Source organism: Choloepus didactylus, chromosome 2 (genome assembly GCF_015220235.1).
Source record: "Choloepus didactylus isolate mChoDid1 chromosome 2, mChoDid1.pri, whole genome shotgun sequence".
Lineage (NCBI taxonomy): Eukaryota > Metazoa > Chordata > Mammalia > Pilosa > Megalonychidae > Choloepus > Choloepus didactylus.
Window position 1 is genome coordinate 159106714 of NC_051308.1, and position 27501 is coordinate 159134214.

At 36.9% G+C, this 27501-nt stretch overlaps 1 protein-coding gene across 5 annotated transcripts in view; it reads right to left on the reverse strand.

The window, feature by feature from the left end:
* SAMD13 (sterile alpha motif domain containing 13) overlaps positions 1-27108 on the reverse strand; it is a 53702-nt gene extending 26594 nt beyond the window's left edge. Inside the window, exons 1-2 of one of the 5 annotated variants that reach the window (XM_037826772.1) lie at positions 27051-27108; positions 22229-22313 (exon numbers count right to left, since the gene is read on the reverse strand). In XM_037826772.1, the coding sequence (XP_037682700.1) occupies positions 22229-22313; positions 27051-27060 (95 nt within the window). In that variant the 5' untranslated portion in view covers positions 27061-27108. Of the gene's footprint in view, positions 1-20242; positions 20276-22228; positions 22314-22828; positions 22907-23729; positions 23825-26544; positions 26785-27050 lie in introns of those variants that run through there. The other 4 variants (XM_037826771.1, XM_037826773.1, XM_037826774.1 and 1 more) reach the window with 4 other exon arrangements.
* Between the last annotated feature and the right edge of the window lie 393 nt (positions 27109-27501).

Here is a 27501-nt window from a genome sequence, read left to right on the forward strand (position 1 = left end):
CACTGAGCATGGGAGAGCAGTTGAGTAACTCATAGCCTCTAGTAGAAAATCCACACAAAAGCAAACAGAACAGCCCAGGACTCCAGAGAACAAACAGAGGAAAGGAAATCGACTCCAGGAGGTGAAACAGTTGCACGTTATGAGGTAATCTTAGAAGTTGCATCATATTTCCAAGCAAGAGACAGGTGCAGAAGACCTGAGAAAATGTGAAGAGTTAAACGCAGGTGCAGTATAAGCTGGACCAAGCAATAAAGAAGAGCCTTAACACACAGCCAATCTACAACAAATTCCTAGGCAAGAGGGAGAAACTGACTTTCAGAGTAGGCATATGAAAATAATCAAGTGCCCAGACATCAGCAAAAAATTTACAAGTCATTCTAAGAAACAGGAGAATGTAGCTTATTCAAATAAACAAATTAAATCTTGAGAGGAAACACAGATATCAGAACAACTAATCAAAGAAGTTCAAACAAATCTCTAAATCAATTCAAGAAGCTGAAAGAAAATATGGATAGAAATACAGATACAGAACTAAAGGATATTAAGAAGATAATGCATGAACAAAAATTAAGTTTACAAAGGAACACAACAGAACTTATAGGGTTGAAAGACACTATCATAGAGATTAAAAATATACTAGAGGCATACAATAGATTTGAATACACAGACAAAAGAACCAGTGAACAAGAGGACAGGAAAACTGAAATCACATAGTTGGAAGAAAAGACAGAGAAAAGAATAGAAAGAAGTGAGCAAAGTCTAAGGGACCTCTGAGCAGCATGAGGAGGAGTCCTGGAAGGAGAAGAGAAGGGAAAAGCGACAGAAAGAATATCTGAGGAAATAATGGCTGAAAATTTCCCAACTCTTAGGGAAGACATAAAGATACATGACCAAGAAATGTAAGTATTCCAAACAGGATAAACCCTAACAGACTTACTCCAAGACACTTACTAATCAAAATGTTAAATGCCAAGATAAACAGAGAACTGGAAAAGTTGCAAGAGAAAAGTGATTCATCTCAGACAAGGATCCTCCATAAGACTAAATGCTGATTTCTCACCAGAAACCACACAGGTAAGAAGGCAGTGTGGTATGACACATACAGGTAACTGAAAGAGAAAAACTGCCAACCCCAAATTCTTTATCTGGCAAAACTGTCCTTCAAAAATGAGGGAGAGTTTAAGACCTTCATGTAAAAACAAAAACTGTGAGCGTTCATTACTAAGAGATCTGCCCTATAAGAAATGCTAAAGGAAGTTCTTCAAGTTGAAAGGAAAGTACAGGAAAGAGTGGCTTGGAACAGTACGAAGAAGTGAAGATCTTCTGTAAAAGGAAATTACATGGGTAAATACAAAACTCAATAGCACTGTATCCTTAGTATAAAACTCTACATTTTATTTCCTATAAGAGTCAGAATAATATTGAATAAGAAATAATCATATTTCCTCATAACAGACATGCAAAATATAAAGAGATGATGTGTGACAGAAACAACATAAAGAGGGGAAACAGAGAGATATGGGAGCAGAGAATGTGTATACTATTGAAGTTAAGTTGGTATCTTTCCAAACTAGTAGGCTATAGACAGGTTGTTTAATACAAGCCTGAGGGTAACTACAAAGAAAGTGTTTTAAAAATATACAGAAACAGAAATGAGAAAGGGATTAATCTGTTACATCACAAAAGATGAACTATACACAAAGGAGGCTGCAATAAAGGAAAAGAGAAACAAAAAGAAATAAGACATATACAAAACAAAGGGCAAAATGGCTGAAGTAAGTCCTGCCTTATCAGTAATAACACTCAATGTTAAAGGATTAAACTCCCCAATGAAAAGACAAAGACTGGCAGAACGGATAAAAAAGCACAGTCCAACTATATGTTATTTACAAGAGATTCACCATAGAGGCAAAGACACAAATAGGTTGAAAGCAAAAGGATGGAAAGAAATATTCCATGCAAATAGTAACAAAAGAGAGCTGGAGTAGCTATATACATATTGGACAAAATAGACTAAGTCAAAACTATTGCAAGAGACAAATTAGGACACTATATATTAATAAAAGATAATCCACCAAGAAGAAATAATAATCACAAACATTTATGCATCTAACCACAATGTCCCAAAGTACATGAGGCAAACAATGACAAAACTTAAGGAATAAACAGACACCTCTACAATAATAGTTGGAGACATCAATACACCATTTTCATCAATGGGTAGAACATTTAGATAGAAGATCAGTAAGGAAATGAAGACTTTGAAAAATATGATAAATGAACTAGGCCTAACAGACATGTACAAAACATTGCACCCCAAAACAACAGAATACACATTCTCCTCACATCTACATGGATTATTCTCCAGGACAGACCACATTTTAGGTCACAAAACAAGTCTCAATAAATTTTAAGATTGAAATTACAGGAAACATCCTCTCTGACTACAGTGGAATGAAATTAGCAATCAATAACATTCAGAGAAATGAAAAATCTGCAAATATATGGAAACATTCTTAAACAGTCAATGGGTCAAAGAAGAAATCACAAGAGAAATCAAGAAATATCTTGAGACGAATGAAAAAGAGAATACAACATATCAAAACATACACGATGCAGCAAAGGCAGTGCTCAGAGGGCAATTAATGCCCTAAATGGTTAAAAAAGAAGAAAGAGCTCAAATCAGAGACCTAACCACAAACCTGGAGGTACTAGAAAAAGAATAGCAAACTAAACCCAAAATAAACAGAAGGAAGGAAATAGCAACAATTAGAGCAGAAATCAATGAAATGGAGAATAAAAAAAACAATAGACAGGATTAACAAAACCAACAGTTGGTTCTTTAAAAGATCAGCAAACCTTTAGCTAGACTGGTTTCTCAAAGGAAAAGAAAGAATGCAAATAATTAAAATCAGAAATGAAAGGGGGGACATTACTACCAACCCCACAGAAATAAAAGGAATCATAAAAGGATACTATGAACAGCTGTATGCCCACAAATTATACAATCTAGATGAAACGTACAAATTCCTAGAAACACAAGACAACCTACACTGACTCTAGAAGAAAGAGAAGATCTCAACAGCCCAATTACAAGTAAAGAGATTGACTCAATCATCATAAACTTCCCAACAAAGAAAAGCCCATGAAGAGATGGCTTCACAGGTGAATTCTACCAAACATTCCAAGAAAAACTACCATCAATCCTGCTCAAATTCTTCCAAAAAACTGAAGAGAACACTCCGTAACTCATTCTATAAGGCCAACATCACAGTAATACTAAAGGCAGACAAAAAATACCACAAAAAAAGAAAATTACAGACCAATATCTCTTATGATATGGATGCTAAGGTCCTCAACAAAATACTAGCAAACTGAATCCAACATTACATTAAAAGCATTATACATCAAGATCAAGTGGGATTCACCCCAGGTATGCAAGGGCGGCTCAACATAAGAAAATTAATTAATGTAATCCATCACATTAACAGAATAAAGGAAAAACCACATGATCTGTCTTAAATGATGCAGATAAGGCATCTGACAAAATAATAAAAAAGACTTAGAAGATTAGGAGTAGGAGGAGGACACTTCTTCAGTATGGTAAACAGCATAAATGAAAAACACATAGCTAACATCATACTCAACAGTGAAAGACTGAAAGCTTTCTTCTTAAGACCATGAACAAGACAAGGATGGCCACTGTCACCAGTTATTCAACATTGTACTGGAAGTTCTCTTCCAGAGCAATTTGGCAAGAAAAGGAAAAAAGAAGCATCCAAATTGTAAATGAAGAAAATCCCCAAATATCTACAATATAGCTACTGGAGCTAATAAACAAATTCACAAAGTGGTATGGTATAAGATCAACAAGCAAAAATCAGTAGTGCTTCTATACAACAGTAATGAACAATCTGAAGAGGAAAGTAAGAAAAAAACTTCCATTTTACAACAGTAACTAACAGAATCAAATTATCTAGGAATACATTTAACTAAGTATGTATAGGATGTATACATGGAAAACAACAAAACTACAAAGAAGACCTAAAGAGATGGAAAGACATTCCATGTTTATGGATTGGAAGAGTAAATATTGTCAAGGTGTCAATTCCACCCAAAGTGATTTACAGATTCAGTGTAAGTCCAATCAAACAGCTTTCTTTGCAGAAATGGAAAATCCAATCATCAAATTTATTTGGAAGCATAAGGGGCCCCAATTAGTGAACATTATCTTAAAAAATTAGAAGGAAGTTGGAGGACTCACATTTCCCCATTTTAAAACTTATTACAAAGCTACAGTGGTCAAAACAACATGGTACTGGCACAAGACCAGACATATAGACACTGGAATCAAAAAGAGAATTCAGAAATAGACCCACACATACATAGCCAATTAATTTTTAACAACAGTACCAAGTCTTCTCAACTGGGAATTAGTCTCTTCAACAAATGGTGTTTGGAAAACTGGATATCCATATTCAAAAGAATGAAGGGGGAATCCCTATTTCATACCTTCTACAAAAATTAAGTCAAAATGGATAAAGACCTAAATATAAGAACCAGAACTATCAAACTCCTAGAAGAAAATGTAGAGAAGCGTCTTCAGGAGCTTGCATTAGCCAATGATTTCTTAGGCCTTACACTAAAGCACAAGCATCAAAAGGAAAATTAGGTAAATAGGACCTCAAAATTAAATGTATCTTTGAATAAAAGAACTTCATCTTAAAGTAAAGAGACAACCTACAGAATGGGAAAAAAAATTTTGGAAACCATATCTGGTAAGGGTTTAATATCTAGAATTTATAAAGAAATCCTACAACTCAACACCAAAAATATAAACCACTCAATTAAAAAATGGGCAAAAGACTTGAATAAATATTTCTCTAAACAAGATACACAAATGGCCAAAAAGCATATGAAAAGATGCTCAACATCATTAGCCACTAGGAAAATGCAAATCCAAACCACAATGAAATAACATTTTAACTCACTAGAATGGCTACTATTTTTAAAGAAAATGAAAAATATCAAGTGCTGGAAAGCATGTAGAGAAGTAGGAACAGTTGTTCATTTTTGGTGGGAACATAAAAGGATACAGCTGCTGTGGAAAATGGTTTGATGGTTTCTCAGAAAGTTAAGAATAGAACTACCATATGAGCCAGCAATCCCACTTCTAGGTATATACCAAAAAGAACTGAAAGCAGAAACTCAAACAGATATTTGCATACCAATGTTCATAGTGGCATTATTCACTATTGCCAAAAGATGGAATCAACCCAAGTGTTCACAGGATGAATGGATAAACAAAATGTGTTATATACATACAAAGGAATATTATGTAGCTGTGAAAAAGAACAAAGTTCCGATACATGCGACAACATGGATGAATCTTGAAGACATCAGGTTGAGTGAAATAAGCCAGACACAAAAGGACAAATATTGTATGATCTCACTGATACGAAATAGATTAAACAAACTCATAGTCAAAAACTAGAATACAGGTTTCCAGTGGCCAGAGAATGGGTAGGGAAAGGGGAGTTAATGCTTAATTGGCATAGAATTTCTGTTTGGGGTGGTGGAAAAGTTTTGGTAATAGATGACGATGATAATAGCACAACACTGTGAATGTAATCAACCCTACTGAATTAAATATCTGAATGTGGTTAAAAGGAGAAGTTTTAGGTTGTATATATATTGCTAAAATAAAATTTTAAAAAATAATAAAATAACAACAAAAAAAGAATGGATACTTGTGGCCAAATGGAGACTCCTACATTTCCTTTTAATTCCCTCCATGTCTCTTTTTATAGTGTGTGCATGTCGAATTCCAGAAGGAATTTAAACTACACTGTTCAAAAACTCCTCCCAAATGGTGGTTCTTTATGGCTGGTGTGATGGTTAGGTTCGTGTGTCAACTTGTCCAGGTGATGGTGCCCAGTTGTCTGGTCAAGCAAGCAATAGCCTAACTGCTACTGGGAGGACATTTCATGAACTTAAATCATTGGAAGGCTGACTACATCTTTGGCTGATTGCATCTACAATCAACTGAGGGGAGTGTCTCCCACAATAAGAAACATTTAATCCAATCAGTTGAAGGCTTTAAAAGGAGAAGTGATGACTTCAGCAGAAAGAAATGAGAACTTGCATTTCTACTTCAGCTATCCAGCCTCTCCTAGGAAATTCATCGAAAACCTTCATCAGAGTTGCCAGCCTGCCAGACGCAATTTGGACTTGTGCATCCCCACAACTACATGAGACACTTTTATAAAATATCATATTTACAAATAACTCCTGTTGGTTCTGTTTCCCTAGAGAACCCTAATACAGCTGCTAATTTTGCACTTATCAAATAAGATGACAGATATAAAAGTGCCATCATCATTTGATATTCACTTTTTGTAATTATCACAGAATAATGTATCTAAGAATATAATATATAAAAATGATATGTTTATCATTCTTTTTCTAGGCACAGAATCTTTACAAATATATTTCTTTTTTTCCTTATTACAAAAAATTAGGAACAGAAATCAAGGACAGAATTTGTCTACAATCCCATTGCTTAATCAAATCAATGTTTCCATTTAACCTATTCACCTTTTAGTACTTGTACATATGGTTAGTCTCATCAAGGATTGATAAAAATTATATCATGAGTGAATAATTCACACTAGGAAATGATTATCTTTTAATTAAACAACCACCTTACTTTTAAAGAGACCTAGAAACATACAATCTTGGGGACAGGAATGCAATAAATGAATTTGGCAGATATATGCAGATTAATTGAAAATTTATTATGAGTGTTTTCATGTTGGCACATTATAATTTTAAACGCTGGCAGTAAAATTGTCTAGTTTCCCTTTATATATTAGTGAAGGCAGATGGAAAACAGATGAAACTCTTTATCTTAATCTACCACGTGTGCATTTTATGGTACTTGAGATATTATAGATTCTGAGGGTTGATCAGACCAAAGAGACATTCTCAATAAATATAATCCATATGTGATTTTAAAACTACTTTATATTCATTAATTGCATTTCTTGCTCCTGAGCTCAGAGCAAAAGTTACATTAGACAATGGTTAACCTATCATGGTGATACATTTGTCACATTACTCCTTTTACAAAGCTAATTCTGAATGTTACTTTCATATTCAGAAATGCACTCTAATGTTGTACTGCCTTGATCTTTATAACTTATTTTCAAAATTAGATTAACCTACTCTTTGTCTCACCTCTTAAAGCAGCTTCTGGCTAAAAGCAATTTAATTCTTATTCTAATAAATTAATATTGATGTCTTTGCTTATGACATATCTAAGGAAAAAGCAACTACATGAGCTTTAGTTCTATTTCCATTCCTTTCTCCTTTTTCCTTCATGCTAACAAGCAGCAATCTCGCTAAAGGGAAAGCCCGAAAAGAGAAAGGATGATTCAAAGGTTCTTGGCAGGACATTTTTCATTTTTAAATATTCAGATAAATAAGAGTGGAGTGCATTTAGCAGCAGCATACCAAGTGATGAAAGTAACGAAAAAGCGAATAATTCATCAAACCTTTTACATATTCCAAATTCTTTAGTTTGGCGTTCAGGGACTTGACTCAAACATAACTTTCCAGGCATATTCCACATTCCATGTCTGTACTGAAACCCAGCTGGGCAATGTCCTGAACTTTTCCATATCCAAGACTTTGCTTATGTCACTCAAAACCCCTCTGTTCAACTTCCTCCCAATTAGAATCCCATCCAGTTGTAAAGGCACTAGTTAAATGTCCCCTTCCTAATATCTCCAATTAATTAATCTGTAATTTTCCTACCATGAGCTAGACACTTGATGAGATTGGAAATTCACAGCCTCGTAAAGAATATAATCTCAAATCAACTCCAGGCCGAGGAGGGTTATGTTTGTACCCTGCCTTATTCCAAAAGGCAGTTAAGAAGTGGGGAATGGACAGATGGAGGAGAGAGAGTGAAGAAGATAAAATCTTCAAGGTAACATGAGCAAGGCTGTGCTAGGTGCATGGACGAGAGGTTTTATAGCCCTGAAGTCAGCATCTACACTAGCAGCAGGATCCCGGGCATCTTCCTGCATGATTTCTTTCCCCCTTACTAAATATCTTTCCTTGGGCTACTGGCTTTCCTCTGAAATTGCACAGTGCTCTCTCTCACCACTAGACTTTGACATGCCTCTGCCTAGAATGTCTCCCCCAAATCCCATTCCATCTTTCTGGAAATAAAGGATCCTACAAAATGCCCCTTTTCCTACCTGTTCTTAACATTCTAGCACAAATAAAATCCTCTGGACTAGTGTAAATAAGGACATTCCTTTCCAAGGGGTTTGATGAATTTCTGTTTTTTATTCACATCAGATACAATTCATGCCAATGTAATTCAACACAAACTTAAGGACATTTCATATCCTAATCATTGATACTAAAGGCAATAGCCTAGAGACCTCCTGAAGAACTTTCCCTCCCTGCTCTGAATCACTTTCCAAAGGACTTAGGTGTGGCTCTATCACTGAGACAAACTCGGTTTCCTTTTATAGGAATCTCAGCAGAAAGACAGAAACTTTGTAGAAAACAGCAACCCTTCAGGGCTGCTACTGTATAAAAGATACATAATGCATGTCTGAATTCTGCTGGCATTGATTTAAACTTCTATTTTTTTCACACTTAAAATATGATATCTTAATATGCTTAGTTGACTCTATATAGTTTTATGCACTTTATTCATTTGAAATGCACACTTCAAGGCAGTTAACTGCAATAGGTAAAATGGCACAAATCAAAACAGTAAACAGACACAATTCTTAACCCAAGTTATTTAATTTAAGGGAACAATCAAACAATTATTAAATTAAATCATAAGGCCATATATTAGAATGAACAGCCAGCCATGAAATTTTAAAGGGTAAATTTTAGCTTCTCTAAGAAAAAACTGCAAGTTACAAGCACCACTGTTAACTCACAGATACTATCCCTATTCAAGACACAGTACAGCTCTCTAACCTCCCCCATGAATTATCTGCAGAAGGGTTGCAATATCAGATCCTGATTAGAAAGGTCATTCTTCAGGTATAAAGTATTGGCTCAGTTCCTCCCTCCCTCCCTCCCTCCCTCTCTTCCTTCCTTCCAAGCTGTCAGTTGAGAGGTATTTAGTATTAGCCATTTAAAATGTCTTGACTGTTTTACTTAGTTTCCCTTGCTTTTAATATAGAGTCATCTTATCACAATCACCACCCATTCCAGAAAGAACAGCATCCAGGAAAGCGTTTAGGGAAAGTCAGGGCAGTGTGGAAGAACGGAAATGTAGGATGACAGAAAAATGAACAGAAAAGAAGAGTGTGGGCATGATGGAGCGGGAGCACCCAGGAATTCTCTAGCAAGCTGGATAAATCCCCTCATTGCTTTCAAAGAACACACATCTAAGGACTGTTGATTATTTATCAACAGGACAGGATTAAGAATAAATGAATGAATGCCAAAGCCAGTGGTCAGGCACACAATTTCTTCTAACAATTTCCCATTTCTCCTTCCTCAAAGGAGCAAAGCAAGGCTTCCATGCAAATAACTCAATATCCTGTGAGTTATTTATTCAGCCCTAGATATGAATGCTTCCCTTAGAGATGGAGACCTGACTGATATGCAGATTGCTGTACATGTATGCATTGTTGGATTTTTTTAAATGAGATAAGTAATAGTAGCCACTGTAGTTCTCTGATAATTCAACAGTGAAATTAGAGTTTTTAAATTCTAGCAGTACAAATAATAAAGTCTAACTCTAAAATTTTTCTTCCACCATTCACCTCCTAACCCTCCAATTTACATGGGCAAATGTGAATTATTTGATTACTTCTTTTAACTTAATACTAAATTAATAGCTATACAGTGATCAACCATGAGAGGGCTATTTCAAAAGTTAATATTGTAATTTTAAAGCAAATGTAACAGTTTAAACGGTACTTATTCATGCAACATTCATTACCAAGAGAAGAAAATATATCACTTTTCTGATAATGAATGTTAATTTAAATATAAAAAAATTGCTATTGCTTCATAATGAAACAACAAAAAACACAAAGGCAGAGGGATACACATGTCAAGAAAAGACCCGGAATTAAAACGAAATAACTTGTTTTGAAAGTCTGCTAAACTTGTTTACTGTGACCTTTCTATAGTGGTGGAGAGTCTGCACTGGGGGGGTGAAGGGGTGTGAGGGTGGGTGGGGTTGGGGGAGGAATTAACTGCTCCCTGTTGAAAAGCTGATAATTTATCATGTAGGAGTCATCCGTTCCTCCTCTGTCCTATGATAAAAGGAAAGAGGGCGGAAAAACACCAACGGTAAAGAAGCAGCAAGAGTAAGCAAATGGCAGAGGCTGAATATTTGTGATTTGAGAGAGATGTACATATGTGTAAATCATCTCAATTTTTTTTAAATGTAGTAAAACATTCAAAGATGAATCGATGATAAGTGTGTGTCATATACCAAGGCTTAGGATGAAACCAAAATCTGTGCATCTGAAATCCATAAAAAGAGAAGGCTGTAAACCATATTTTCAACAAAAGCTTATTTATATGTGTATTTGGGGGAAGCTATGAATACACGTGGATACATGTATATGTATATGTATAGAAACTGTTGAGAAGGATATACTCCAAACTATTAATATGGCTCCCTCTTAGCTATTTAATTAATTTTTAAAACTGTAATAAACACCCATGAACCCACCAGGCAAATAAAAAGCTAGAATCTTGAAAATAAATACATTTTATATGGTTCAGCTCCACACCCACATTTCTACCACCCAAAGGAATCTTCAAACTGAATCTCACGTTCATTTAACTTCCTCCTGGTGCATGTGTAGAAGAGTTTCCCTTGGGTATACACCTGTGCTGTTCACCATGGAAGCCAGCGGCCACATGCAGTTACTGAGCATTTAAAATTTGACCAAGAAACTGAATTTTTTATTTTATTTAATTTTAATTAGCTCAAATTTAAATTTAAAAAAAAAACTGGAAGCAGTATAAGATGTATTTCTGTTAAACAACCTCATCATATTGATACGACTACATTTGCTTTGTTGCATCACCTAGGATACTATTGTTGAATTCATATTCTCCCATCAGGAGCAGTGTCCTCTCTAGCATTACACAAAACACACTGTGAGTCTAATTCATATCAATAGATTGATTCAACTCAAATGTTTTTCCTACACACCCATATAACATTGTAATGTGTTCGTTGAAAATTCAGTGCAAACTGCACAAGTTATGGGGATCCCTTTGTACATTGTAATTGGTAATTAAATTGACATTCTTGTTATTACTCTAATTATAACAATTAGTTTTCAGCAAAATATAAACATGAGCAATTTTGAAATTTAAAAGGCATACTACTGATGCAGAATCAAATCAGACACTGCAACTAGTACTAGACCACAATAAAGAAAAATAGGAGACCGGAAGAAGGTATGTTGCAAATTTCATGACCAACAGCAATTTCAACTTGCCGGAAACAACAAAAGGAAAAAGTTGTTTGTCATATTAAAATAGACAATTATATTAAGAGGCATTTTTCTGTGGATGCACAGTGAATTTGATAAGCTTCTCAACAGCCAAAGAAAAATCAACGAAATTAGTCACTAGAAATCAAAATTAAATGTCCAACAAAACATTTTTAAATGATTTTCTAAATAGACTCTATGCTTATAACTTTGTCTAGCTCTAAAACAACTTGGACTCTAGCACAAAAAAGAAAAATTTCAGATGGACAGATGGTTCTATCAATTATGTATGTTTTGTTGGAATATTATGAGGGAAAGACTAAAAAGATACTTTACAAAAAGTGAAACAGTTTCTATCAAGTCACCAAACAACTGCTTGAAGAAAACAAGATCTTTCCAACAATATCAAAGATCAGTTGATTCAATATAGTTTCAGATGAACTGTGCAATATAAGATTAATACTTAGGGTATGTTTTGTCTCAAAAGGCTTCCAAATTTATGAAGAAATGTCAATTCATGTTCTAAAAATATGAAACTCATGATTTAGATACTTTCAAATCTTTTACATCTGTCCAAGAATAATTTCAGCTAGACATGAACAAATTATACCCTATCAAGATGGATGGTACTTCAGCCATGTTAGGTAAAAAAAATCTGGATTTACTATAATTTTCAAACAAGAGACTGATGTTTCCCTCGTTGCTTCTTTCTATTGCATGATATCTGTGTTCAGTCTTGATGCCGGCTTTATGAAAAATGGCATGGAAACCGTTTAAAGTCATTCAGTATATATTTGCAAATGCCTTAGATCAGTGCCAGATGATGGAACTATTAAAAGTAATAGAAAACAATGAATTTAATGATCTGTGTTCTTGCCAATGTTCTTTGATTAAATCACAGAAGTTTTATAAGGATTTTCTGTACTGTTAAGTCCAATTCGAGATTTCCTTGAAACAAAGGAATGCTTGCAAATATTCAATAAATAAAGATAAAAATGTCTGAGCAATTTATGTTTTCTCATTGATACCACACTGCATACGAATGAGCTAAATCTGAAGCGCCAAGAAAAGGAAAAGCTTATTTGTGACCTAGCTAAGCATATATAAGATTTTACGTTGAAATTGAAACTTTAGAGTACAATGCAATAATAATAATTTTATACATTTTGTAATAGGAATCAACTGCAAAAAAATATGAAGAATGCTTTATTGACATTGATAAACTTATCGTTGCTTATCAACTTCTGCAATACCCTGCGAATACAAAATTAATAATACTGAGTTTACATGGGAGTCAGTAAATTTATTTAACTTGGATAGATGAAATTTTGAAATTGATATATTTTAGTTTCAAAATCAAATAAAATCTTTAAAAATATATGAACAAGTTTTGTCAATATGGGTGCAAATATTAAGGGGAAATATGTTTTTAGTACTAGATTCAATTATTGCAAGATTTTTGTTTGGAATTATTTGGGTATATGAGTTTACCTTTGAAGTATAAACTTTATGAAATCAAAATACAGATTAATATTTCCAAAAAAATTTTTGCTTGAAATGAGATTATTTAAGTGTAAAATACATAATGGTTGAAAAAATTTATTATAAAAAAGAATGTAAAATATCTCAATAATACATTGAATACATGTTGAAATGATAACATCTTGGATATATTGAGTTAAATAAAAGATAATATTAAAATTAATTTTGTCTATTTTCACTTTTTAAAATACGACTACCAGAAAACATAAAATTACATATGTGGCTCTGGTTTTATTCTGTTGGGCAGCACTGATATATATCTAGGAACTTAATTGCTGGGTTATAGAATATTTGATTGTTTAACTCTAGAAAATAATGCCAAACTCTTTTCCAAAGACAGTGTACTAATTTACACTCCTACTAGCACTTTATCCTATAAATCCATATATTCCCTACTGATAGTATTGTGAGATTTAAAAATTTTTCCCAAGTATATCACTGTGATCTTGATTTGCATTTTCTTGATCACTAATTATACTGAACATCTCTTCATATGTTAATTGCCCATATGTTGTTTCTTCTTTATAAAATGTTTGTTCAAACTTCTTGTATTTTTCTATGGGATTTTTGTGCTTTTCTTATTGCCTTTTTTGAAGATGCTGTAGGTAAAATTAACTGTGAAATTCACTTACACTTGCAGTTCAAGTAGAATTAGCAATTATGCCAAAATCTATTGACTGGGAGGGAAGAAGACAGCAGCATAGAGAGGAGTGGAAGTTAGTTAATCCCCCCGGAGCAACTAATAAACAACCAGGAATAACAAGTAAATGATCTGGAATAACTGCCGGGGGATGACCGTGACTGTCCACACATCGTGCATCAACCTAAACTGGGAGGAATGCCTGATACTGCAGCATGGAATCCGTGAGTAGAAACTGCGGATTCAAGCCAGGAGCCCCTTTCCCCCATGGCAGCCTGAATGGCAAAGCCTCTCTGTGATACAGAGCAACACTCTCTGAACAAGCAAATATACCTCAGTCCAGCTCCAACTGGGGTTTTAATTAGCAAACGTGGACTGCTCAATGCAAGCTGAAAACCCCCAACAGGCAGACAGGCTTTTAGTGATGACTCACCTTAAAGAGCCAGGGGACTTCTCTGTCTCGGGAGGGGGAGCCCAAAGGACTGGGTGCTATCTCTGGCTGACAGGTGAAACTGGGGGCCATGAACTGACCCTGAAAGGGGGATTTCTGTCCCTTTTTCTCTTTCTCAACCTGAGAGGCTCAGTGTAGAAAGCCTCAGCCATTTTCAGCTCGCAGCGCTCTGCAGAGGAGAAAGCCTCGGCCATTTTCAGTTCGCAGTGCTCTGACCCAGACAAGCATGGATATAGCAGAGTCAGAGAAACAAAGAACCTATTTAAATGCAAATGAAATCTCCCTGAGGGGGGGTAATCTTCCCTAAGAGGAAAGAGGTGGTACCCAGCTCTACTACCCACCTCCCTTTCATAAACAGACCCCAGAGCCTGGGGGAAACAGCCATGGGCCACACCTCCTTACACCAGTCAGAAGCTACAGGCTGACAGGTGCCACCTGCTGGGCAGGTTAGGAAAAGCACAGCAGCTTGAGGCCTCACAGGGTGCATCAATCTTCTAAGACACACCCTCTGGGAAACTGGATACTGAATATTTCCTCCTTCTGGGACCTGAGCCTGTTCTGGTCTGGGAAAACCTGACTGGGGTAACCAAGGAAACCAGATAACTAGACATCAGAAAACTACAACCTACACTAAGAAAAATGAAGTTATGGCCCACTCAAAGGAACAAACTTACACTTCAACTGAGATACAGGAATTGAAACAACTACTGCTAAATCAATTCAAAAAGTTTAAGGAAGATATGGCAAAAGAGATGAAGGCTCTAAGGAAAACACTGGGCATATATAAGGTAGAAATTGAAAGTTTGAAAAAACAACTGGCAGAATCTATGGAAATGAAAGGCATAACACAAGAGATGAAAAACACAATGGTGACATACAACAGCAGATCTCAAGAGGCAGAAGAAAACATTCAAAGGAGAACAAGACACCTGAAAACCTACACACAAAGAACAGACAGGGAAAAGAATGGAAAAATATGAGCAGCATCTCAGGAAACTGAATGACAACATGACACACATGAATGTATGTGTCATGGGTGTCCCAGAAGGAGAAGAGAAGGGAAAAGGGGCTGTGCTGATTTGGATGTATTATGTCCCCCAAAATGTCATTGTCTTTTATGCAGTCTTGTGTGGGCAGGAAATGTATTGGTGTTGATGGGTTGGAGAGTTTTGAATGGATGTTTCTGTGGAGATATGATCACTCAACTGTGGGCGACATCTTTCATTGGATAATTTCCATGGAGGTGTGACCCCGCCCATTCAGCGTTGGCCTTGATTAGTTTACTAGAGCACTGTGTAAGCTCAGACAGAAGAAGCAAGCTTGCTACAGCCAAGAGGGACACTTTGAAGAATGCAAAGGAGCTAAGAGAGGAGCTTAGATGAGAGACACTTTGAAGATGGCTGTTGAAAGCACACTCTTGTTCCTGAAAAGCTAAGAGAGGACAAACACCCCAAAAGCAACTAAGAGTGAACATTTTTGAGGAGCTGAAGCCTAGAGAGGAACATCCTGGGAGAAATCCATTTTGAAACCATAACTTTGGAGCAGATGCCAGCCATGTGCCTTCCCAGCTAAAAGAGGTTTTCTGGACACCATTGGCCATCCTCCAGTGAAGATACCTGATTGTTGATGACTTACCTTGGACACTTTATGGCCTTAAGACTATAACTGTGTAACCAAATAAACCCCTCCTTACAAAAGCCAATCCATTTCTGGTGTTTTGCATTCCAGCAGCATAGCAAACAAGAACAGAGGCAGAAGCAATAATAGAGGACATAATCAATGAAAATTTCCAATCTCTTATGAAAGACATAAAATTACAGATCCAAGAAGCACAGCATACCCCAAACAGATAGATCTGAATACATCTACACCAAGACAATTAATTATCAGATTATTAAATGTCAAAGACAAAGAGAATCCTGAAAGCAGCAAGAGAAAAGCGATCCATCACATACAAAGGAAGCTTGATAAGACTATGTGTGGATTTCTCATCAGAAACCATGGAAGCAAGAAGGAAGAGGTGTGATATATTTAAGATACTGAAAGAGAAAAACCGCCAACCAAGAATCCTATAGCTGGCAAAGCTGTCCTTCAAATATGAGGGAGAGTTTAAAATATTCTCTGACAAACATACAATGACAGAGTTTCTGAACAAGAAACCTGCTCTGTAGGAAATACTAAAGGGAGCACTACAGACAGACAGGAAAAGACAGGAGTGAGAAGTCTGGAACACAATTTTGGGTGATGGTAGCACAGCAATGTAAGTACACTGAACAAAGTTGACTGTCAGTATGGTTGAAAGTGGAAGGTTAGGAGCATGTGGGACACCAGAAGGAAAGAGGAAAGATCAAGACTGGGACTGTATAACTCAGTGAAACCTACAGTGCTCATCAATTGTGATAAAAGGTACAAATATGTTTTTTCATGAGGGAGAACAAATAAATGTCAGCCTTGCAAGTTGTTAAAAATAGGGAAGTATTTGGGAAAAAATACAGTAAATACAAACTAGAGACTACAATTAACAGAAACATTGTATTACGTTTCCTTTAATGTAACAAAGGCAATATACCAAAGCTAAATGCTTATAAGAGTGGGGGCATAAGGGAGGGGTATGGGAATCTTGGCACTGGTGATGTTGTCTGACTCTTTATTCTACTTTAGTTTAATGCTATCATTCCTTTTGGTGCTTCTTAGCAGTCATGTTTGAGTTTTTTTGTTTGTTCGTTTTTGTTTTTCTTCTCTTTCTTTTTTCTTTTTCTTTTGTCTCTCTACCTTCTTTGACTCTTCCTCCTGCTTTGTGGAATAAATGGAGATGTCCTTATACAGATAGTGGTGATGGCGGTGAATACACAAATATGTGACTATACAGGGAACTATCGAGTGTTTACTTAGGATGGAATGTATGGTGTGTGAACAAAACTGTCTTAAAAATGGGTTGATGAATAAACCTTGAGGGCACTATATTGAGTGAAGTAAGTCAGACACATGAGGACAAATATTTCACGGTCTCACTGATATGAACCAATTATAATATGGAAACTCATAGACATGAAATATAAGTTACCAGGATATAGAACAAGACTAAAGAATGGGGAGTGGTTGCTTATTATGAGCAGAATATTCAACTAGGTTGAACCTGTGTTTGGAAGTGGACAGAGGTAACAGTCACACATTATTGTGAGAATAACTAACAGTGCTGAATGGTGTGTGAATGTGGTGGAAAGGGGAAGCTCAGAGTCACATATGTCACCAAAGGAAAGTTGGAGGTTAAAAGATGGGAATGTATAAAACAGTGAACCCTGTGGTAGACAATGTCCATGATTAACTGTACAAATATTAGAAATCTCTTTCATGAACCAAAACAAATGTATCACACTATAAATAGAAGTTAATAATAGAGGGGCACATAGGGAATAAAATACACCTATTGCAAACTATATACTATGGTTAGTAGTATTTTAATATTCTTTCATCAACAGTAACAAATGTTCTATACCAATACCATAGTTGACAATGAGGTGGGGTTGGTTAGGGGTATGGGAGGACTTGAGTTTCCTTTTTTTGTTTTTTTTTCTTTTCTGTAGTAATGAAAATGTTCAAAAATTGAAAAAAAAATTAATTGTGGTGATGGATGCACAGCTGTATGATGATACCAGGGGCAAATGATTGTACACTTTGGATCTTTGGATAATTGTATGGTATGTTAACAATCTCAATTTAAAAAAAAAAAAATAGAAAAAAAATCTATTGACTGATAATATATAAAAAATGTTAACATAAAATAGAGGAGGCCATTAGAATGGGGTGACTAGCCTTGGCCAATCTCTGATGACAATCCCAAGTAACTTGATCAAAATGTGGGAGAGGCAGCCTTTCTGTTAATGACTGGGTTACTAGGACGCAGGGCTTAAATGTCACCCAATCATAAAAAGACATCTTAGGGAGGGGCTTTCCACTGGAAACAGCCCAAGAAGGACACTGTAGCTTAGCTATCCAATCAGCAAATTTTCCTCAATAGCTTCCCCATTTGCTCTATACAATCTTCCCCTTACCACACCCTCTGCAGAGCTCCTTACCACTTTCAGTTTGGTGCTGCCCTGTTTGCAAATTACTTGTTGCTCAAATAAACATTCAAAAAATGTTTAAATTGCCTCAGTTTTATCTTTAAAAGGAATAATACAGATATGGAAAAAGATCAAGACTAAAGACCTAAGAGTTTTATGGGTCAGGACCAGGAGACGAGCAGGAATAAATAAATGAGGGGAGGAAGGAAGGAAGGGATGTCTAGCCTGATGTTTGTTTAAAATTGTCAAGGTAGCAACAGAAACTATACAAACAGAAACAGAGAAAAAAAAACTAGGGGAAAGAAAAGAACTGAGCATCAACAAATTGTGGGACAGTATCAAGCAATCAAATATACACATAATTGGAATCCCCAAAGGAGAGGAGGAAGGGACTAAACTATTTGAAAAATAATGTTGAAATATTTCCAGATTTGATGAAAATTAAGCCCATAGATCCAAGTATCAAAACAAATCCCCAAGCACCAGAACATGAAGAAAACTACACTGTCTCATAATCAAAGTGCTTAAAAATCAATGACAAAGAGAAAATCTTAAAAGCACACAGAGAAAAAAGACACATTACATACAGAAGAACAAAGATTTTAAAAAGACTAATGTTTTCCCCTAAGATTAGGAATGCGACAAGCATGTCTGCTCTCATCCTTTAACTTTGTACTGGAGGTTCTATTCAGTGCAATAAGAGGGAAAAAACAAATAGAAACTATACAGATTGGGAAGGAAGAAATTAAACTGTCATTGTTCACAAGGCATAATTGTCTATGTTAAAAATCTATAGACTCTACAAAAAGCTACTAGAAGTAATACGTGAGTTTAGCAAGAGTGTAGGACACAAGTTCAACATATGAAAATCAATTTTATTTCTATTACTAGCAATTGTGACTGGAAATTAAAATTTAAAAAGCAATGCCGTTTATAATAGCATCAAAATATGAACTATGTAGGGACACATCTGACAAAATATGTGTAAGACGTATACACTGAAAGCTATAAAACATGGCTAAGAGAAATTAAAGAAGACCTAAATAAATGGAGAAATAACTCCGTTCACGTGCTGTAAGGTATAGTTAAGTTGTCAATTCCCCTCCCCCAAATTGATCTACAATTCAATACAATCCCAGCTGAAATGCCAGCAGGCTTTTTTGGTAGAAATTTACAAGCTGATTCTAAAATTCATACAGAAATACAAAAGAACTAGAGGAGTCAAAACAACTTTGAAAAAGAACAAAGTTGGCTGGGTAACACTACATGATTTCAAGCCTTATTTATTATAAAAAGCTATATTTAACAAAAAGTGTTATATTAGCATAAATATACATAAAAAGATTAACGGAGGGAGTGCAGAACCAAGAAATAGACCCAAAATATATGATCAATTATTTTTCAACAAAGTTACAAAAGCAGTTCAGTGGAGAAAGGATAGTCTCTTCAACAAATGGTGCTGGAACAATGGAATATTCATGGACAAAAACAAAAACAGAACAAAAAATGACCACCCACAACAAAACACTTCAATCCTTACCTCACTCCATACCCAAAAATCAACTCAACAATCACATCCTAAATCTAAAACCTAAACTATAAAATTTCTAGAAGAAAGCTTACAAGAAAAATCTTTGTGACATTGGGTTGGGTAAAGATTTCTTAGTTATGACACTAGAAGCATTATCCATAAAAGAAAAAAAAAGATAAATTCGGCTTCATCAAAATTTTAAACTTATGCACAGTGAAAGACACTGCAGGGAAAATGAAAAGACAAGACACATAATAGGAGAAAATACTTGCAAATCATTTATCTGATAAAAGACTTATATCCAGAATATATAAAAACACTCTAAACTCAATAGTACAAAATAAATCAGCCCAATAAAAAGATGTGCAAAAGATCTGAACAGATACTGAAACTAAGAAAACACATGGAAGGCAAATAAGAAATGAAGATACTCAACACTATAAGTTATTAGGGAAATATAAACTTCACCTAATATAAAACATCTAATATGAAAAAGACTGTTCATACCAAGTGTTCATGAGGAGGTAGAGCAACTGGAACACTAACACACTGCTGGAGGGAATGTTATATGATACAATAGGTTTAGAAAACAGTTTGGCAGTTTCTTAAAAAGTTAAACACTGACTGAAGTGTTTATCCAAGAGAAATGAAAGCCTATGACCCACAGAAAGACGTGAATACCAATGTTCAAAGCAGTTTTATCTGCAATACCTAAAAACTGGAAACAACCAAATGTGTATCAACATGTGGATGGATAAATAATAAACAAATTGTTGTATATCCAAACAATGAATTACTTGGTAATAAAAAGTAATGAACTATCAGTATAGAAAATAACGAATCTCAAATTAATTATGCTGACTGAAAGAACCAAACCACACAAAAAAGTACATTCTGTATTTACATAAAATTTACATTATGTAATTTACATAAAATTTACATAAAATTTTAGAAAAAAGCAAACTAATACATAGCAACAGACAATATATCAGTGGTTACGTGGAGATGGGGTGGGGGACAGGGAAGGATAGGAGGGAGGCATTACAAAGGGGTATGAGGAAACTTTTGGAGTGATGGACATTTTTATTATCTTAATTGTAGTAATGGTTTCATAGGTGTATACAAATGTCAAAACATCAACTTTTACATTTTAAACACTTGTCATTTATTGTATGTCAATTATACTTCAATAAAGCCATCAATTGTTAAAATGATGGGAAGTTAAAAGTTCACTTCTTCAGTTGCACTAGTCACATTTAGTGTTCTCAATTGTCCCGTGAGACTAGTGGCTACTGTACTGGACAGGACAAGTACAGAGCATTTCCATCACTGCTGAAAGTACTATTAGCACTGATCTAAGTGATACATTAAAAAGCCCTTCTTTCATTCCTCCTCCATCTACCTATGCCAAACTTCAGACAAAGGGTGGGAGGAAGCATGGCAGCATGGCACTGATGTATCTGAGGATTTTACAAAACAGAATTTATTTAGTTTATTTTAATGTAACTTTGCTGCAAAGTAAAATATACCTTTTTTTCACATATAGCACACTGTCTCCTCATTTAGATACCACAGCATTTGTGGATTACATATAATTACTTTCCTCCAAAGCTCAAGTTAAGGGCAATTTTAAGCCAAATGACCGGGAAAGAAATGAATCAGATAACACCCTTAGAAGGAAATTACTTTCTCCTTGTAATCAAGCAGGAACTTACTTTCTCCTTGTCATCAAAGTAGTTATAGCTTCTATATAACTCCCAAATGAGAATAAAATTTTTTTCATTCACTCACACACACATTTTCTGAGTTAGTTTTTGTTCTGTTTCAGTATATTAAGCTACACAATGTAACTGAATTTCCCAATTTAAAAGAATCAAGCATATAACTCTATATACCAAATATAATCAGAAGTTTCAAATGTAAGAACAGATATTAAAATAGAACACTATGCTATGCACTGAAGTGTTTCACATTCAACCAACAGTTGATAAAATTAGGACAAAGAAGTTTTTAAACTTAGTGTTCTTACTGTACTTCGTTGTTTCTCTGTTTGTTTTTTTTCCTCTCCTTCGATCACCATAGCTCTCAGTTTTTAGAGTTAGAGATGATTTTGTTTCACAAAAACTCAAACTCTATTTTCTGCCCCCACCCTGGTAGCCCTGTGGACTTCAAAGGCAGAGTCTAGGTTTGCTCTGTGCTTGTCTGAATATGCAGAATGCAAGGCTGAAATCCTCAACAGTCCTTGTTTCAGAGCCTTATACACAAACCCTTTATGCACACTTGGTGTCTGAGTCATCTCTGTTTTAGAAATGGAATACAGAAAAAGGCAACTGGGGTTGGGGGGGGGGTGGGGAGGGAGACCGGTGGCAAGTGTAGACCAACCAAGACAATCCCAAAACATTGAATTATAGTAGAGAAGCAAGAAGCATAAAAATAGAAATCAAGCCCCTCCGTTGTTTATAGAGGCAGAACTCAGAAACCAGTTTCACTTACTTTTTTACACCGACAGAGCCATTTTCCTTGTTTTCCATGTCAACAGATAGCATGGGAAGGCGGCAGGGTTCCTTTACTTCAGCAACTAATCAATAAGGGAGAAAAGCGTGTGTTTAATTCTTAGAAAGTGAGAGAAGGGTATATATTCTGTATCGGAGGCATAATGGTCCCTTTTACAGCTTCACATCAGTTCACGTATGTTTGTTTAAATCTCCTATTCCCTCAGCGATTAGAGAGATGTGATTAAACCTAAAGAACTAAAGGAGACGGAGACAGATTGGGGTGCTTTCATCTGTACTGGCACTCCCTGCTTTGACAATGAGTATTTGCAAATGAAATTGAATCCTCATTCAAAACAAGTACTGTGTGAACTGGCACGGCTTCTTCTGGGTGCCAAGCTCTCACTTAAGACATTGCAACTCATAAATGAGTGGAAGTAGAGAAAAGCAATCCTCCTTTCCCTGCCCCCTCCCACCATGGATTGTGATTTGTTTTCTTATTGCATTTGTTTTTTTTTAATCCATTCCCACTGCTCCTATATATTTTTTTCATTGCAATGCAGAAGGGCATTAAAGCTTTTGTCAGCAAGTATTCCCCTACCTCATATTCTCAACGAAAGCCTCAAAAGCCCGTCTGTGAGATGGCCATGCTGTGGTAAAAAGCTGGAAGCCCACCAAAATGTCAGATAGCCCTTAGCACACGAAGGTGGTGATGGGTGTGTGTGTGTGTGTGTGTGTGTGTGTGTGTGTGTGTGTGTGTCTCCAAGAGAGGGCAGTTCATTAGATTTATGTAAAAAAAAAAATCAAAACATTCAAGAAGATCATGTAGTAGCGTCTACAACTGTCTTTTTGTTTAGTAGGATGAGGACTGTGAAGAAATAAAAACCCTACTCAATTAATATGCAATTAGCAAGAAGTAAAAGCTCCGAACAGAAATGTTTGAAGGGAAAAAAAAAAAAAAAAAAAAAAAAACAACTAGTCCTGAACCGTGCTTGCTCATCTACAGCTGAAGCCATAAATTAAATAGATTTCTTCTCAAATCACTTTATACTTCGGCACTCCTTCTCTAGGGATTACTCTGACATGACAAGTGCATCATTTAGCATTTTCACAAGATTTCATCACTGTTAGAGAAGTAGATGATTAACAATACTGTGTGGGATAATCCTCACTCCTGAAACACACACACACACACACACACACACACACAAACTTCCAGTTGCTAAAACCATTAAGAGCATTGATAGAGAAATGCAACATTTAATATACATACACAAATTAACATACATTCACACACCGTTACAGAGTAGACAGGAAGATAGTGCTGCTGTTCCGTGCCAAAACAATGATTTCACTTCAGTTGGAAACTGTTACACATTCACCATTTTCTAAGCATCTCAGAAAAAAAAAAAAAAAATAACACTCACAATGATACTCTGCAACATCACACTACATTGTCTTATTATTATTATTTTGGGTGGAAGAGTAAAAAGAAAACCTACCTATAAGCAACTAAAACATATCATTTTTATAGCTTATCAAGAACAGCCAAAGAAACCCCAATGTTTTCTTTCACAAAGTAGGCTGGCAAAGGAATTCAATAAGGAGGTACAATTTGACACAGTGAAATAAAACCAGGCTGGCTCTCAGCCAACATGACGTTAGGAATCACACACAAGCTGCACCAACTGCCTTCTGGTTCATGGCTGACTTTTTAAAGCTACAGTGTGCCTGTTCACTTTTGCTAACTATCTTGGGCACAATTAGTGGAAGTGAATGAATCACGAGTCCAAGAACTACAGTATTCTCTCTGCACCTGTCTTATACAAAGAAAAACAAGCTATATCAATAGCCCTTTATTTTCTCCCTCTCCTTCACTGTTGCCGCATGATATGTTTGTTCTGAGCAAGAATGTAATGTTTCAAACTATTTTTTTTCCCCTCTGTGGGAAAAATAAAAGAAATATCAATCCAGTGCTTATGGGGCTATGACCAATGAACACTCAGAAGCTGCAGTCCTCGGTCACTCTTCCTAATAAGAGATTTGTGAGAATAAGGAAAGCACTGCCCAGCTGAAAATCCTTCTATGTCATTATGCAGGAAGTGACAAATTTCAGAGAAGATGCAAAATAGATTACCAGATCTTGTGAGAACACCCACATTCTTTTATTTTGGCATTCATCCTACCAAACGAAGGCAGGAAAAAATTCAAACTGAAACAAACAAACCTTTATTCTTAAAAAGAAAACAATTAGCTCTGAGAGGTTGAATTTTAACTGCTTATCCCCATTGCACAAAAAGCATAATTCAACAAATTCAACCAACCTTGACTTAGCAGCAATGAGCACCTGGTACTATTATTAGTTACATATGAATACGAAGACATTATGCCAACTCCAAATTTACAGTATCTCCCACCACCACCCTGATCCCCATTCAGGAAACTGGGAGGTAGGATAAAGAAGTTGGGTATAATGTTTTGATTAAGTAACCCTTGTTAATCCCACGAGTCCCTTTCTTGGCTGGGGAACATTCCCATCCCATAAATGCTCTGTATATACACAGAAAACATAAATGGCTATCTCTTGATTAAAATAAACACTATTCAAAATTTGGCCACGTTTAGGTCAAGACAACAACAAAACCACTCAAGACAGGGCAGAAAATAGAGGTTCCCAAGAAGGATCCCGGAAAAACTTATCTGCTGCAGATTTCAGGCAGAATTCAGGCGAAAACTGCTTGCCTCGCTTTTCCTCAGTAACTTTTAAGGGCACCAGGAGATCAGCGACTGTCAACTAAATTTGGAACCTAAATTTCAAAGTCAAATTTTGTTTTATTTTGTTTTCCTTACTTATTTCAGGAATGTTATTAGAAATTTCCAACTTCCTGAAAGATCATCACTGAGAAAATTTTCATAAGTTCTCTTTACCAATTTTTGCCATTGACCCATTGAAAAAGCAAACAATAATAATTTAAGAATGAATTCTAAGTGTTTGAACATTTTTGAATACCATTTTTTGAGCATGGTGGATCCTCCACCATTGCTGATCAAAATAATGGACTTAGGAAGATTGGGAGCTCTTTCACCAACAGATTTTACAATGTCTGTGGACTTGATCTGAAATTCCTGAACTGTTCTCCAACTAAATCCAAATAGGAGGACTGGACTGAGTTCTGGGGCTGGGAGAGGGGGAAGAGGATAACCTGACAGCACTGTAATGCCACTGCTCACAACCAACTGTCTATCTTCAGCTTACCAACCAAGAGAAGCCAAACAAACAAACAAAAAAAAGTAGTTCTGCGTAGCTCTGCCTTAGTTTCCCTCACAAGAGGGAGGATTCTATGGAGTTTCTCCAAGCATTTCTTCCTACATCCCCTCTTGTCTTTCCTGCTGTGATTGAGTTTGCCTGTTAGATAAGTGTACAAGTTTCAGAGGGTGCTGTAGGAAATCAATCCCATTTTATTAAAAAAACAAACAAAAAAAAAACGAGCTAAAAGCATTCTGGATTATGACAACAAGAAGTTTCACTTATCAGCTAGCTTCTAAGTTTGGTAATAAACTGACATTTGTGAATATAAATACACACACACACACTAATATTCACCTATCCCTCACTCCCTCCAACAAATGGATGACACTTTGCTGTTTAAAAATGCGTATGTGTGTGTGTAATGTATGTAGGTGTATGGTATTTATGGTGTGTAGCATCGTGTTATTTGTATAGTGTTGTGTACTATGTGTGGTGTGTGTAATATGTATGTGTTGCCCTTCGAATAGTGTGCGTAGCATTTGTAGTGGTGTATGGATGCTGTGTGTGTTCATGCTGTGTATAGTGTTGGTATTGTGTTTATGCGTTTAGTGTGTGGGTGTGGTGTTTGTAGTATGTGTAGTGTGGTTGTTGTATTTGTTACGTGTGTAGCATACGTCGTGTGTATGTAGCGAGTGGCGTCTGTGTTGTGTGTAGTGTGGGCGTTGCGTGTTGGTGTGTTTGTGGAGTGTGGTGTGTGACACTGATGCAACCAAACAAGACCTTCTGATCCAGCACATTATGGGATGTGCTTAAGTAACTTCGGAGCCCCTCGGATGGGGATTGTGGAGCAGAACTTTCCGGCACACTTGGAAGTAGGCTCAGATGCGACGGGATGCGGGTCAGGAAGGGTGGGAAACTAGTGCCTCTGACAAGCTTCTTTTATTAATCGGCACTCTCACCCCTTAGGCCCCCACCCCGCCAAAGCGGACTCGCCCGAGAGCCAAAGACAGCGCCAAAGGAACCACCCACCCCCGCCTCGCGTCCCGCCCGTCTCGCAGTGCGCAGACCTGGGTCCCACGGCTGCAGTGAAACCTCGAGAAAGTCGCGAGTTCCACGCGGTCCCGAAGGGCGTCGCTGGGGAAGTGAGGAGGGCCTGAAGAGGGTGCAGGATCGAGGGCAGGAGAGGGGACGCCTGGAAGCCTCTTGGAGCAGCAGCTCCGGACGAGAGCCAAACATTCGCCTGTGCTACCGGCTACACAGGGGAAAGTTTCTGGCAAAGACTTTCAAGAAGAACCACTTCGTCTTTGAGTATGAAGGTTCCCCAGGAAAACCCGTCTTTGGGAGAGGGGGCGTGGGAGGTGTGGTGCTTGCCGTGCGCCCGGCTTCTGCCCCCAATTCCAAACCGGGGTGACAGATTCCACGCTCGTGAGTGCAACAAGCTGCAGGAGCACGGGTCACAAAGCAGGGAGGGCACGGCGGTTTTTATTATGGTTTTCTTCATTTCGTTTTATCCTGAAGAGAAGAGAGGGCGGGAGCGTTACCAGCGCCCTCGTAGCACAAGTGGATCACTTACCTCCCCGCATGGCCGGCGCCGGGAGGCTTTGCAGGGTGCGGAGCTCGGCGGCCACCACGCGCCGAGCCCGAGTGCAGCCGGCCAGCGCTCGGCACGCCGGGAGTTGTAGTCCTCCGCGGGCGGGGCCGGGGTCTGAGGGGTGGGGGCTACACGGAAGAAGAAAGACCGGGAAGAGACGAGGAGTGAACGAGCAGGTTGCAAATGAGGTGGTGACGGGGACCTTGTGAATGTAAGGGAGGACGTTTGCAAGAACTCAAAACCTCCAGGTGGCTGGGATGAGGGCGGAGGGGCACTCCTAGAGATTTTTTAATTGGGGGTTTTCAGGCCAATGCCATTTTCTTCCTACCTTACTCACTCATGGCAACCCTGATGACGTTTCAAACTGGAATTTGGCAGTTAATAACCAATTATAGAGAATTCCCCGGGTCAACTTGATAGTATTTAGGGCCTC